The 14501-nt window shown below is 39.3% G+C and overlaps 1 protein-coding gene across 1 annotated transcript in view; it reads left to right on the forward strand.

Annotated features, from left to right (window-relative positions):
- Window positions 1-14501, forward strand: part of LOC111934783 (neural-cadherin-like) — a 60518-nt gene that overhangs the window by 17754 nt on the left and 28263 nt on the right. The window contains exons 4-14 of the mRNA XM_086848190.1: window positions 419-623; window positions 2317-2428; window positions 3633-3882; window positions 6644-6786; window positions 8982-9154; window positions 10132-10300; window positions 11089-11259; window positions 11758-11930; window positions 12899-13066; window positions 13257-13506; window positions 13604-13731. Coding sequence (XP_086704316.1) covers window positions 419-623; window positions 2317-2428; window positions 3633-3882; window positions 6644-6786; window positions 8982-9154; window positions 10132-10300; window positions 11089-11259; window positions 11758-11930; window positions 12899-13066; window positions 13257-13506; window positions 13604-13731 — 1942 coding nt within the window. The remainder of the gene's footprint in view (window positions 1-418; window positions 624-2316; window positions 2429-3632; window positions 3883-6643; window positions 6787-8981; window positions 9155-10131; window positions 10301-11088; window positions 11260-11757; window positions 11931-12898; window positions 13067-13256; window positions 13507-13603; window positions 13732-14501) is intronic.

Raw genomic sequence — 14501 nt, forward strand, 5'->3', positions numbered from 1 at the left:
TAGGATGGTGTGACTGCAGCAAACTTACTGGGCTGTTATTAAAACAAATCTTTTTCATCTTGCTTTATCTTTTAGTTTCCTGCCTGAAAACCATCACTGCCATAGAAGGAAGTTGAAGTAGGCAAATTCAGTTGCAGCAAAAATTAAATCCTCTGTTCCTGCATTTTTAATCCTTACTGTGTTCTGCTTCCAAGAATCCTGTCTTTATCTGTTTAACCCCAAGGTGACAGAACCACTGTGTAACAAAATGCTTGAATTTGGTGTTTAGATACAGCTGTCACTGACTGCATTGAGGATACCTCTGAGCAGACCTGCAGGGCTGCACCATCATTTCTGATATGCATTGCTTTTGTCATATTGTTCAGAATGTCGTATTATGTCCTTGAGTCCTCTCTTTTTATTTTTGTTTTAAATGCAGCTTTCTTACAGTCACTGCTGTGTCATATCAGAAGAAATCCCTGAGCTACAGTTTGCTCACTAATCCTGGGGGTCTGTTCAGTATCGATCGGGCAACAGGAGAGATCAGTCTGACTCGGAGTGTGGATTATGAAAGTGACCCCCACCAGCACCTCCTTCTGGTCAGAGCAGAGGAGGATGAGGAGCAGTTCAGCAGTGCTGCTGAGGTAGGTGTTCCCCTCCAGCAGCCTGGGTGCATTTCCATTTTCCTTCATCCTTTTGAATTCTGTGCTGATTCTCCAGGAGCTCCCGTTTCCCCATGCTGGCCATTCTGCTGTCCATCTTAAGAGTTTCTGTCTATGGGGAGATGTTGAGAAGTGGTTTGGGTAGTCTTAGGTTTTACTCTTGCAGATGCTCTAAAGGCTGTTTCTGAGGGTTCAATAAGTCATCCCATCATAGATCCTAGGTCTTATCTGGTAACACATCGAAATGGATGTGGCCAAGCCAGACATGAGGTTTTGTCTTACTCTATTTTCATCAAGTATGAGGTGCATTTGAGATTATTCCACTCTAAAACAAAGGCAGGACAAAGAATTGCTTGTTTTGTATCAAGAACACAAAGTGAACTCATAAAACAAGAAAGTAATAAGAATTCAATGATACTAAAAGCTGATGGTTTGTGGTATTTTAGAAAGCTGTTTGACAGCAAAAATATTTCTTATTATAGTTATTACAGTTATTTGAATTCTGAGATTCACTGAGCTAGGAAAAGCATGCTATATGAGTTTGTTCCTGCTGCAGGAAATAAGGGAACTGGAGACAGAATTATTAGGATCAAGTGTGAGGACACAGACAGGAAGCAATATGCCAGTGTAACAAACTCTGGCTGTAGCACCCCAGAGCCCAATAGTTTCTGTTGACCCTCGTGTACTACAAGATGAAGAATGGTAAAATATGAATCAGAAGAGGATTATGAGATGATTTTACAAATATATTTAGCCTAGAGGTAGTTTAACCTGTACCTGCTTTGCACTGATACAACCTCAATAGCTTAGAGAGCAGGTCATGCTCTGGTTCATGCATGTCTGCTCTGCAAGGCTCATGGAATTCACCTCTGCCTGGTGCTCTGTAATGCAGAATGCCTCCATAACTGCATGAGGTGCAGCAGGATGAGCCACCAGAAAGGCTCCTTGACACACTCCTCTCTGGAGGGTAAACTGTACAGCTGTGGAGCTCATACTTGACACAGGAATAAGGAAGCATTTGTAAAGATGTTAGAGGCAAAATGGTACCTCTTACTTGGTTTACCAGAATAACAGAATATTCTGAGTTGGAAGGGACCCACAAGGATGGAGTCTAACTCCTGGCCCTGCACAGACACCCCAACAATCCCACCCTGTGCTCAGAGAATTGTCCAAGCACCCCTTGAGCTCTGTCAGATTTGTGGCTGTGACCACTTCCCTGGAGATCAGTTCCACTTATATCTGATTTGTGCTGCTGTAATTGAATTCAGAACTTGCTCTTGGAGATTTATACTGCTAAAATGTAATATGCTTGGCAATAGAGTTTTAATGTTACAAATCACAGAAGTGTTGCAAGATAAGATAATGGAAAAAGGGTGCTTGGCAAGCAGGTGGTCCATTTTCCTTTAAATTAGTAATAAGGAGTAATCAATGGAGATGAAGGGTGAGTGGAAAACATTGCTGCAGGGTCAGGGACTTGGCAATTGCTAGTATCTTGGAATGTAATATTTCAGTGGCACTCAGCAGAAAAAGAGCAACCTAAGAAAAATGTCTTATCCTATAGCTGCTGAAGGCTTCAAGGATGTTTTTGGAAATTCTTCCATGTGATGTTTCCAGAGCAGTGAGGTCATTGCCTTGATTCACTTTGCTGTTTAACATTCCCCTCTTCTCCATTAAGGTTTTGGTTGTAATCACAGATGTGAATGATTGTGCCCCCGAATTTCATCAGTCGATTTACAGCAAAGTCGGTGTTCCTGAAACAGTTCCTATGACAACTGCACTCCTCCAAGGTTAGTGCTCCTGAAGCCATTTATTACATTCACTGTATTTTTCTCCCTTGCACTACTTAGGATTCAGTTCAGAAAGCAAAATTACCCATCCCAGCATGGGTAGTTGCAGCTCTCTGAAGCCAGATGACACCTTGTAGATTCATGTCAGAGTTATTTCCTACTGCTACAGCCCAAACAATTTGGGGGAACAGGAAGGCAAACAAAACAGATTCTCTTTGTGGAATTTTGAAGTAACAGAACAACCACTTTTTTGTGGTTGGTATTACAGCAGCAGGTTCATAGTAGCAGTCTTGCTACATTTCTTGAAGGAAGAGGGTGATCCTGGATCAGAAGTTGTGGACACTCAGCTCACCTCTGCCTGTTTCTGAGAGTCCTGTGTGGGCTTGCTGTAGGAATTCTGTTCTCTTGCATTAAAAGCCTCCTGGATGGTTTAACTGCGCAGTGAGAGGTTTTGTTTGGATGCTTGACAAGAAGACTTTGCTTCTTCCCAGTGAGACCAAGAACTTGAGCTTCAAGTGGTTGTGCTCTGTAAAGTATAGAAAGAAAACAAATCTGTGTCAATTAAGCAGCTGTGTAAGGGCCTTGTATTAGCCTTTAAACCTTACATAAACTTTCTCTTAATCTTGAGGGGGGAAAAGGAAATTCAACTGCAGGAAAATTGCTTTTCCCTAGTAAATAGGATTTTACAGCCTCCTACTGTTCTATTTAGTGATTTATCCTGTACTAATGATAGTTTGTCATTTACTGGTCTGGTAACTGTGCTTTTAGCATAGATTTTTGTAGGTTATGAATGGGATCTGACAAACACATAATGGGCATCAGTTGAATAATATATGTGAATATTCCATCTTTAATTGCACAGTGTGTGATCTGAGTGATTTTAAGTCAGCAGTGTAGGTCAGGTGGACATGAGAGTACACTTCTCTATGTGGGAATATATCCTTGATGGTACAGGACTCTTTAACAGAGTCAAGATTTAGCATCTAAGTTCTCCCAGGGAATTCACTTTGTTTTGTTTTTTTTAAATGCCTTATTTCTGAGCAAGGATTAGTTCATTAAAAAGCACAAGGGACAGCAGAGTTTTCTGACTGATTTCAAGCACCACTTGCCACAAGGCAAGTCCTGCTACAGCAGTAGTAAATGTAGTTACCATTCCAGTTCTTAACCTTGATTTACACCATGTCTTTCTCTTCTCTTCTGACAGTGACAGCCACTGACTGTGATTCAAAGGAGAATGCCCAGCTGCTCTATTACACTCTGAGCCAAGACTTCAGCATTACTCCTCATGGCACTATTTTTCCAGCAGCACGCTTGGACTATGAGCGCCCTAACCACCTCTATGAGTTCATCATTATGGCTGTGGACCAAGGGGAAGAGCCCAGGACTGGGACAGCAACTGTTAGGATCCATGTCTCCAATGTGAATGATGAAGCACCTGAGTTTTCTCAGGCAATGTAAATACATATTCTTCAGACTCTGTTATCTTTTACTGCTGGTTTTTGTGTTTAGGTTGAAAGGCTGATCACAGAATGGCAAATTTGCTTTGGTTCAATCAGAGCTGAGAGCTGGACTGACAAATGTGGGTTGGTATTTTGACTCTGATGCTCTCAGTACAAAAAAAATAAAAAAAAATTAATAGATAAACAATCTCTTTTGACAGATCTTGCACTTTCATTTTTTCTAGTGTCTACTGAAAGATATGGTGCAGTAATTTCAGATTATACAGTTCAGGAGCACCTCTCCACCACAAAAGGAAATCAGTCAGCAAAAGCAGGCAGTTGTTGCCATCAGCTCTCATCCAGAGACATGGGGGAATTTTGCCTTTTAATTAGGCAGTTTAAACTTAGAGTCAGCAGTCTGCATCCCTGGTTTATAGCTGTCAAAGAAAAATGCTTAGATGACACAATCCTAAGTGACAACTGAATTACAAAACTCACAAGATAAATGACATTAAGTGGAGTTCACTTAATTTCACTTAGTCCCAGGCCCTACAAACTGAATGTATATTTTTTTTTTTCTTCTCAATACATGTAAGCACTTTTCTTCCATAGCTGGGACCCAGAAGCATCTGAGGCAGTGCCAGAAGTGCTGTAAACTTGCACTGATGTTAAAGACTTTGTAATGGAATTTCCAGTCAGCTTCTGCATCACCCTTCTCCTCTTATAAGTAGAAGTTCCTCAGAACAAAACCGAGGCGAAGATTTCAGTGGTGCTAAGCTTGGGGTTTAGCTGAACAAAACATCAAAGCTTTCTGACAGTCCTTGTTTTATGTGCAGATAACCTCTGGCTTCAAAATCTTGTGCCTTCCTTTCTTTTCTAAACATTGCTGAGGAGATATGGCTTGGAAAATTTGATCTTTTGGAATTTGTTATTGGATCTCTCTATATTTTCAAATACTAAACCAGGTTATGTTTCTCACTCCTTTGCTGATGCCTGTTTTTCATTCATATATTTATTTCTTTCACTATTCAGAGATAAAGAATATTTATCTGCATCTGTTCCAAATATTTTAATCAGAAGCGAGTGATACTATTTAAGATGCTGTAAACATCTCTAACAATTTGAAACAGAAAACAATTAAAAAAAAAATTCTGCCAGCTCTTGTACTTTGTTTACTGAAGAATATGATTAAAATTAATATTATTTTAAATTACCAAACCTTCACAAGAAATTTTTCCATTCTCTGTGCAATAGCAGGGAAACCACTGTTGTGTGTATGTGTAGATGGGCATTGGAATAGAATTCATCTCCTGGAATGCAAATCATCTTCAGTTTTTGGTTACCTGGGCTTTGATTTTGCTTTATCTTTCCTGTTTTGAAAAATATTTTGAACCCAGAGGTAAATTTCAGACAGAACTTAGTTGAAATTTTCCACGAAACACAACCATTGTGAACACATGTAAATTGGGGCCTGTTGAGAGACTGTTTGCAGTTAATGCTGTGCTCTGTGGCAGTCTAACACAAATCTAGGTGATGATGATGTCCTTCCAGCCCTTTGTTCAAACAGATTTACAGCCCAGTATAAACTCATCATTCCTTGCCACGAGCTCTCTTTCATCACAGTTATTCTTTATCTCAGTTATGAAATGCTTAAGGCTACCACTCTGTTTCATGTTGTCAGTTTTTACATTCTGTCTTTTAAGAGATCTCTTCTGAACTCCTCTCTCCCTGTATTTCATATAAAAAATTATCAGAATTACTGTTCATTTGCTTTTGAGATGCAGAGTTAAGATGATGTCTTGAGGGTTGTGACTGAGCTAAAGCAGAATGATTTGCTTCTCTTACTTCATTGCATATAAAATTGGGGGAAGAAGTGAAGCTGTTTCTATGGAGGTTTCATAGAAAACACACATAACAACAAAAGTGAAGGAATAGGTTTTCTGTGTATCCATTTTCTTTTCCTTTAAATTTGTTTGCAGTTCTCAGCATCTGTCCAGTGTGTCCAGAAGCACTCTAACCCAGTGGTGAATCTGTGTTATGCTGGTACAGCCAGTGCAGTTCACTCTTACAGCTGAGCTTTGGGATATTGACTGTGGACAGGCCTGGTGGATGCTTAGTCTGACACATGCTCAATCCAGTCAGATAAAATAATAAATATTTGGGACTTTGCTAAAGCAGGGGGCTTTTCTACTCCAGAGAGCATTAAGCTTAGGCTGATAATGCCTCTTAAGAGCTTACAATGTCAGTGATGTGTCTGGACTTGAGCAGAGATTTTTGTAAAACTGACATTATGCACATATCCTCCACATCTCACTCTCATCTGAGTCCTGCTGGGACAAGGACTGTGCTGAAAGTCTTTTGAGGGCTTGTGTCAGAAAGTGCTGTAACAAGAACTGCTTTAACTTAGCAAATGTTTGCTTGGAGTCTGTGAATCAAGAAGCTCATTTTTTTAAAAATTAAAAAGCCCCAAGGGAATTTTGCATTTAGCACAAGCCTTGTTGCACAGCTCATCTTCAAGGCTGTGGTACTGCTGGAAGTTTGGAGTGGAAATGTGGGGGTAAAAACGGAAAGGTGTGTGCATGGTTGGACAGATCATCAATGCTATCATTTCACTGCTTAACAAAAAGCATCATATCAGTGTAAATGTGTTAGAAAACTACAAATTCCTGCAGTGCCCTTTGAACAGGTAGTTAGCAGGCGTTGTAAAGCTTAGTTCTCTGTCTATTATACCCTGGTTAAATTCATGAATGTGCTGCTGTCTGGGTTTTTTTAACAGCTACAGGAGCTTTGTTTCTGAAGATGCAGGCCCAAACACGCTGATTGCCACAGTTAATGCTGTTGATCCTGATGGAGATGGTGTCACATACGATATTCTGTCTGGGGATCAGAAAGGCAACTTTGTTATCGACCCTAAAAAAGGTAATTGTATGTTAGCTCTTTGCTGCTGTGCTCATAATGGTGATTCTGTTGTGATGCACCTTGAATTTGGTCTTATTATCAAACTGAATAGCATACATTATCTTTGAAGCTTAATTAAAAAAAGTACAGGGAAAGAATTCATCTGCTCTCTTACAATATTAAAGAAAGGTACCATTTCCTAAAATCTGTGTATAATTGAACTCTTTTAGCTGCTCAGTGTTTGCTTTCAGTCAGTAACTTAATAGAGGGCATTATTATAGATAACAGGTAGCTTAAGAGACAGTAATTTAATAGAGAATGTTATTATTGATAACAGGGTGACATTCCAAAATGTCAGACAAGTATCTGAATAGAGTTTAATATAAGGAACTGGACATCTGGGATTTTAGATGAGGCTTTTCCCACCCCATGCCTGTGTCAATGCCCTGATTATGCTGGTGAGAGCAAACATTTCTTGGCTGAGCTTATCTGTATTGTACTGACACAAAATTATGTGTTTGTATGTGGAATGAGACTACCACTGTTGTATTTCAGTGAAGATAAAAGTATGTAAAATCTGAACTAACAGAGTATATTTTTTGTATAAGGCTAAAATTGTTCACATGACCTGTGTTGTTAACCTAGAATACTGCATGCATGAGGCAAAAAAAAGGTGTGGAGAATATTTTGCAGTTTAAGGCATTTGTTCTGAAATGCCAATTTTTACATCTTTTTAAGTTCTTTTCAAGAGTCACATATTTTCAAAACATGAAAAGAGGAAAGGTTCCCACCACATTGGTATCCTCATTAGAAAAAAAATAAGTGCACAAACACCAACATCTGAGTAGGTCGGCATATCCCTTTAAATTAATAGGATTTATTTGGTGTTGATTGCTTGAAAAAACAGAAGAGGATGTTTTGAGATTGAAACAGGCAAACAAATTGAAATCCCATTGAAGGATTGAAGTAACTTAATTAACTTCAGTTAAACTACTTTGTATTTTGAACTGCAATCAAAATCTGAATTTAGATTTTCCAAAGCAGAAGCACTGAATACATAGGAAGGAGTAAGCTGCCCTTAGTTATTCCTTCACTTTATTTCATAGAGTTCACTTAACATGAAATTTTAATTTTAATGCAATCATGGTTTTGCAATATTAATGTTAGATTCTGAAATGTTCCCAAAAATATGGTCTGCAGGTAACTTTCAAGCATTGGATCATGACCCTGAGTTTACTGTGAGCTCCTTTACTCCTTTCTGACTTCTTAAAAACAGAGTTGCAGATTCCAAGAGTTAAATTTCTACAGATGCTTTGGTACCTGAAGAGGAGCAAAGGTTTTGAAAGTGTCCAAATGCTACAGCATTAATATACCTGACACTTCTGAAAATCTTTTTTGTAAGAAACAGATTTTCTTGGTCAGAGCATCTTAACATTTGCTTGATAGCATCTCTTGGGATTGGCCCCACATATTTAATAATGAAAATCATGTATAGTAACATTTGTACCTTTTTGCCAATTAATTTTATAGTATTTGAAACTTAACTTGAGGAACATTAGCATTTTTTTTCTAGAACACTTTTAGGCTTTTGTTGCTGAATAAACCAGTAAAAGTTTTTACAGTGGCTTACAGCAGTTTCTTTTCAGGAATGATGTCAGGGGAATAGCCTGTACCCTCTTGTAGTAGAAATGTAGAGGTAAAAGTGTCAGAGATAAGTGCTGCAGCTAAACCAATACATTTTCAAGCAAATTGAGTGACATTGATGCTGTTGTGATGACAATTGTGATTATTCCTGATGAATAAGAGATGTGATGGATGGTGGAGCAAAAGAATGACAGCTGCTTTCTGCAGGAGAGGTTTCTCAGCCTGTGCCTCTGAAGCTCAGTGCTGCTGTGACTGAGCTGCAGGAAGGTAAACTTGGAGTAGCTTCAGCTGAGCTGTCCATGGCAGCTGCAGATTGATGACATCCATTCTGTTCAGGTCACCTGAAGTTGTGGCTGTTGGCTCAGTTTGCTCTGTGGACAAACCTGTTGTGGTGTCTTAATTTTGTTTTAACGTGGGACTGCAGTAAAAACACCGTAGCTAAATTAAACAGCACAGCCTTATGGTATATTGGTGAACAGGTAACCAGCATGCTTTATTGTCATGCATACTAGTGAGGAGAGTAATGGGAATGGGTTAATGCAGCAAAACCCCACAACCTGTTGTTTTTACAGGGCTAGTTAGACTTCGTGCAAGCCCATTTCCTAAGCTGCAGGGGACAGAATATGTTCTGAATGTCACAGCTACTGATGATAATGCCTCTGGAGGGCCCCATCCTCTCACAAGTACTGCCCAGGTTGTTGTGAAAATTGATGATGTCAACAATAACAAACCTGTCTTTCAGAAGGTAAATATATGAGCCTCTGTCATTTGTACTGGACTGTGTAAAAGTATTTTAACATTGTTGGCACTGCAGGTGTGCAGCAGATGAACTTCCCTCTGAGTCCTGTCTTCTCCTTCTTTTCCACCCCTCCCTAAGGCTTTCAGGGTTTGTTCTGGCAGAACAGCTCTTGTGAGCTCCTGTCTGTTCCCTGAACATCTCTGGCATTTCACAGGGTGAGGCCAAGTGAAACACTTTGGGAGATCCCATGTGACACATGTGAGCAGGAGTCCATAGGGGTAGCTGTCTAGGCAGTGTGCTTCTTCCAAAATACTCCAGAATACTTCTGTAAATTGCATAGGCTTCCTTTGATGATTGTGTGTCTGGAACTAATGAAAGAGAGAAGAAAGAGTGTTTTAGCTTAAATAGTGAAGGACTGTAAAAAATAAATTCTTGCATTTGGTTTTAGAATGTTAGGTCATATTAAAGATCTGCTGTCTAAATATTTGAGGTGTGGTACTGCTGGCTCAGATGTTGATGAGCAGTGTTGCATATTTTGAAAAATCAGCAACTATTCATGTCCATCTTAGAAATTCTCAGTAACCTCTCCTTGACAAAGTTGCTTTGTGTAGAAATCCCTTTTTTATCAAAACAGTTCTGTGGTTTGGGCACGTGCATGCCCTTTTTTTATTATTCTTTGCTAATATATAAGAATATTTGCATTTGGAAGTAACTTTAACTTTTTCTTCAAATATTTGCATCAGCTGGAGATGCTCAGTGGCTTCATGTTGTGTGTTGTTTGTATAACCACAAAATAGCAAGGGAAATTTAAATTAATCATGGTACAGATAAAGCTTTAACAGCAGAGCATGGCAATGCAAGTGTAGCTAAATAATTATTTTTTCCCCTGCTAGTATATCTTTAAATCAAATGGCAAGGGAAGTTCTTAATTTTTCTCTTTTTAATATTTTTCTTCCTTTCTTTCTCTTTGTCCCCTCTTTTAGTGCCAGTATTATCGGGAACATGCTTCTGTCCTGGAAAATCAGCCTTCAGGGACTGTTGTTCTGCAGGTTGAAGCCACTGATGCTGATGAAGGGGCCAATGGTGTAGTGAAATATGGCTTGATGCACAGAGATGGTGTCCTGCCAGCATTTAGCATTCATCCTGACACAGGTAGAGCAAGTGTGAGACCTGATAATGGCATAGAGAACCACCTTGTAACACTCTTGGAAAAAAGGATTAGATAAAATCAGGCTTCATGCTTTTTCATTTAGAGTCTTGACAGCAGACCAAGTATAAAACCAAGTATTAACTGCATGAACAAGTGTTGCATGCAACTAAGTTTCATACATGTCCAGTACTAAACTGAAACTGATGTTTTCCTTGAAAGGTGGAAGTTCTGCTTTGTGAAGTAACTTGTGTGCTTTTGTAACTGGGTTTTAAAAACTCAGACAAACCTATTTTAAGTGCACATTATCTTGCAACATTGCTAATGGCATATAAGTGATTTATCCAAATGACAGCAGTCTTCCAAGCAGCCAAGGAGCTAAATCTGAGAAGGCCAGAACTAAGTTCAGGCTGAATTTCTGGAGGATTAAAGATACAAAACATTCCTTTCCTTTACCTTACAGCTCTTCAAAAGAAATATTTTTTTGAGAAACTCATTTGCTTCATTTGTACTTAACTCCATTTTCTAAACTCAAATTACACTTCAATTCTAATTCAAATTCCTATTGTGTAGATGTAAGTGTAATTAAAGTTTGAGTCTGCCTGAGCAGTACAGTGCCAGCTGTTTCAATTGTTAAATCTCAGGGTTGGATCCTTGAACCTGAAGTTAATGTTACAGGTGCCCTTAACCTACTGCATTGTGTCCCAATGAACTGACAGAAAATAAACATCTGCATGTAAAATATTGCCAGATGCACAGAATTTTAACTCTTTGGTATTTAATTTGTTTTCAGGAGTTCTGACAACTGTCCAGGTATTTGATCGAGAGAAACAGAGGGAATATCCCATCACTGTGACAGCAACAGATCAGGCAGCGGAGCCACTCATTGGAATATGTCAGATAAATATTGTCATCCTGGACCAAAATGACAATGACCCCAGATTTGAAAACACCCACTATGAATGTAATTGAGAGTCATTGGATAGAGTTTCAGTGCCCTGAGTGTGAGCGTACCCCATGTCTCAGATTTTTGGGTTTTTGCCTATCCTGGCAGTAGAATATGTGACAAATTTTGATGCATCCAGAGATGCACTTTGCTTATTTATTGCAGAGCTGTGTAGTGTGTGATGTAACATGTGGCTCATAGGCCTGCCTTCTGGGAAAGTTCCTTGAAACAATGGCCATGTCATTCATCCAGAGCAATTATTCTCTGAGTTAAAATACAGTTAAAAGAAGTATCTTATAAGAAATAAGAATTGCAGGTTATGAATGGGGTGATATAAAGGTTAGATATGATCTGCAGCTCTGGAGTAATAGCAGCCCTTTAAAATACCCAGTGTGTGTGGCCATTGTTCCAAGGAAGAGAAAATTGTACTTAAGTTATTTCTTTATAACTTGCTAAAATGGCCATGGTAGTTTAGCAAATTAATGATCAATTTGCAATATCCTTTCCTTTCATTAGATTTTCTCAGAGAGGACACAAGAGTTGGGACCAGCTTCCTGCGTGTTGCAGCCCGTGATGATGACTACAGCTCAAATGCTGCCATTACATATTCCATGGCAAGTGATGAACCAAATTATTTACAGATTAATCCTACCACAGGCTGGGTGTTTGTGAACCAGCCCATATCTCAGGTATGGTGCTTGCTTTCCTTTTGAAGCTGACTATTTCAGTATATTGTAGGAGGGACTGAGGTCAGGTTGAAGGATCAATACATCTGTTTAAATTAAACATGAGTCTAAGGCTTTTAGCTGCTGGGTTCATGCACTGTGGATTGCATATGAGCAAGCCCTGCTTTCAGCTGGGAAGCAGCAGCCACAGCACTGCCTCTGGGACTTGCTCATCCCATTTCCCTGCCTTTGGCATGCTCATCCCAAGGGCTGGAGGGCTGAGGTTGTAAGCAGGGGAGCAAGAACCAAAGTGTTGGACTTCATTGTGTTAACAGGCAGTGAGTCAAGACACAAACCTGAATGGGAACAAGTGAAATTTTGGTCCTGATACAGATTCCCAACTTGATACATGTGAGTTTTGGTGCATTAAGCATGGCTGTCCCTCAGGAAGGTAAAAGCATAATTCATGTAGTTATCTAAAATTGATCCTTTTCAGCTATTTCTAAATACCTACACAAGCACTTTGATATTTTCAGGTTTTAAAGTAATTTGTTTTGGAATGGAACTATTGTTCTGGATGTCAGTCTTTAAATAGATATTTTTAATACTGACATTTAACTTCTGAGTTTGGTGAAGGGTGTACCCTTTTAACGTATTTAATGAATCTAAGAACCCTACAGGCCTAATAACAAGAACTGTTAATAGGTAATAACAGGAACTGTTAATAAGGCATCCACAAAGTGATTTTTTTCATTATGTTTGATTTTAAATTTTGTGTGACATTTGCTTAGGTTTACAGACATGCAGCAACCAATCTTCAATAAAATAAACAGAATTTTCATCAAATTTACACCTAGTTCATATTTTAAGTTCAGCTTCAGATATTTTCCTTCTGTGAAGGTTATTTTTAAGTGTACCTTTAATTTTATGTTTTAATTTATTTTGGAGGCCCACTGAAAACCTTCTGTAATGAAACCTTTTTTACTGTTCAGAAGTCATCTATAATTCGAGAGATTACTGCTACAGATGGAGGCAACAGGAGCAGTAAAGTTGAACTTGCTGTAACTGTAACCAGTGCAAAAAACCAGCCTCCACAGTGGGAAAGAGACAGCTATGAAGTTGTTATTCCAGAGAATACGACACGGGATGCCTCAATTTTGGTAAGGTTGTTTGTCTGTCTGTAGCTCTCAGGCCACAGAGTAACTGAACATTGTTTATTTGCTTAAATGTAGTGAGCTTTTAGAAGAGGTTTGTGTTTTGTAGCTGAATATCTTGGAGAATCAAAACAGAAAAGCTTTTAGAAATGTTGCTGTACTTCCAGAAGGGTTGATTACTTTCTGAACTGTGCAGACAATCAAAGCAACTTCTCCCCTTGGAGATCCCCGTGTCACTTACAACCTGGAAGAGGGGCTTGTCCCAGAGACCAACATGCCAGTTCGTTTTTACCTGACTCCAAACAGACATGATGGTTCTGCTTCAATCCTGGTAGCTGAGCCTCTGGATTATGAAACAACAAAGAGCTTTTTGCTGCGGGTGCGAGCGCAGAACGTGGCTGCAGTTCCTCTGGCAGCATTCACCACGGTCTATGTTAATGTCACAGGTGTGTGAGCTGTTCAGTGATGTCACTGTATAATCCTGCACTGATTTCCTTTCAGGTTTTATAGTTTTCTCTCTGTGTGCTCTTTTTGATGTTCTAGATGTCAACGACAATGTCCCGTTCTTCACCTCATCCATATATGAGGCCTCAGTAACAGAGGGAGCTGATGTGGGGACATTTGTCACTCAGGTGTCTGCCACCGACCTCGACCTTGGTCAGCATGGGCAGGTAACAAAGTGGGGACCTTCATCTTCCCTGATGAAAGCTGTGGAGTAACTTCTGCATGAGCAATGGTTAAAATAGTCTGGAAATCTTCAACCCAGAAAAGAGATGACTAATGAAATAAAGTAGTTAATTATATACTTCTCTGTGTTGCCATGTGAAAAATGCAACTAAAACTAGTAGGTGTGAGACAGAAAACAAAGAGGAAATATTTACACAGCCTGTAGCTTAGTTGAAATACTTGCTGTAGAATTCCCTTGTTTGGAAAGTTCTACACAGACCTAAAATGAGATTGGATAAATGAATGGAGGAAAAGCTGTGTTAAGAGCTTCTGTGAGTTGGAAATCCTTGGCAGTAGTGCAAACTGAATCCTTACAAAATATGGCAAGTTAACACCCAAAGGGGATGTATTCCTTGCTGATTAAAGAAATCAAAAATAGCTCCATCCTTAGAACAAGAGTGCAAGCTGAAGTCAGGTCACAAAACCACGCATATAATAGAGGGTAGAACATGGTCTGTGATGATGAGCAGGTTCAAATGCAGCTCTGGCTGTTATATAAATACTTGGGATCTTTAGCAGAGTTTGAGTACTGCAGCACAAGCACTGTACAAATGTGTGCTAGTGAAATCAGGAGCTGATTAGATAAATTGCTTTCCTTTACAGATCAGCAGTCAAGGAAGTTAATTGGCTTTAGACCAGATTGCTGAAGCTGAAGTTTTACCCAGCTTCCTTGGCCTGATCAAGTATTTGGACATGGGACAGTTCTTCCTCTCTT

Source organism: Cyanistes caeruleus, chromosome 12 (assembly GCF_971803275.1).
Source record: "Cyanistes caeruleus chromosome 12, bCyaCae1.hap1.1, whole genome shotgun sequence".
Classification (NCBI taxonomy): Eukaryota; Metazoa; Chordata; class Aves; order Passeriformes; family Paridae; genus Cyanistes; species Cyanistes caeruleus.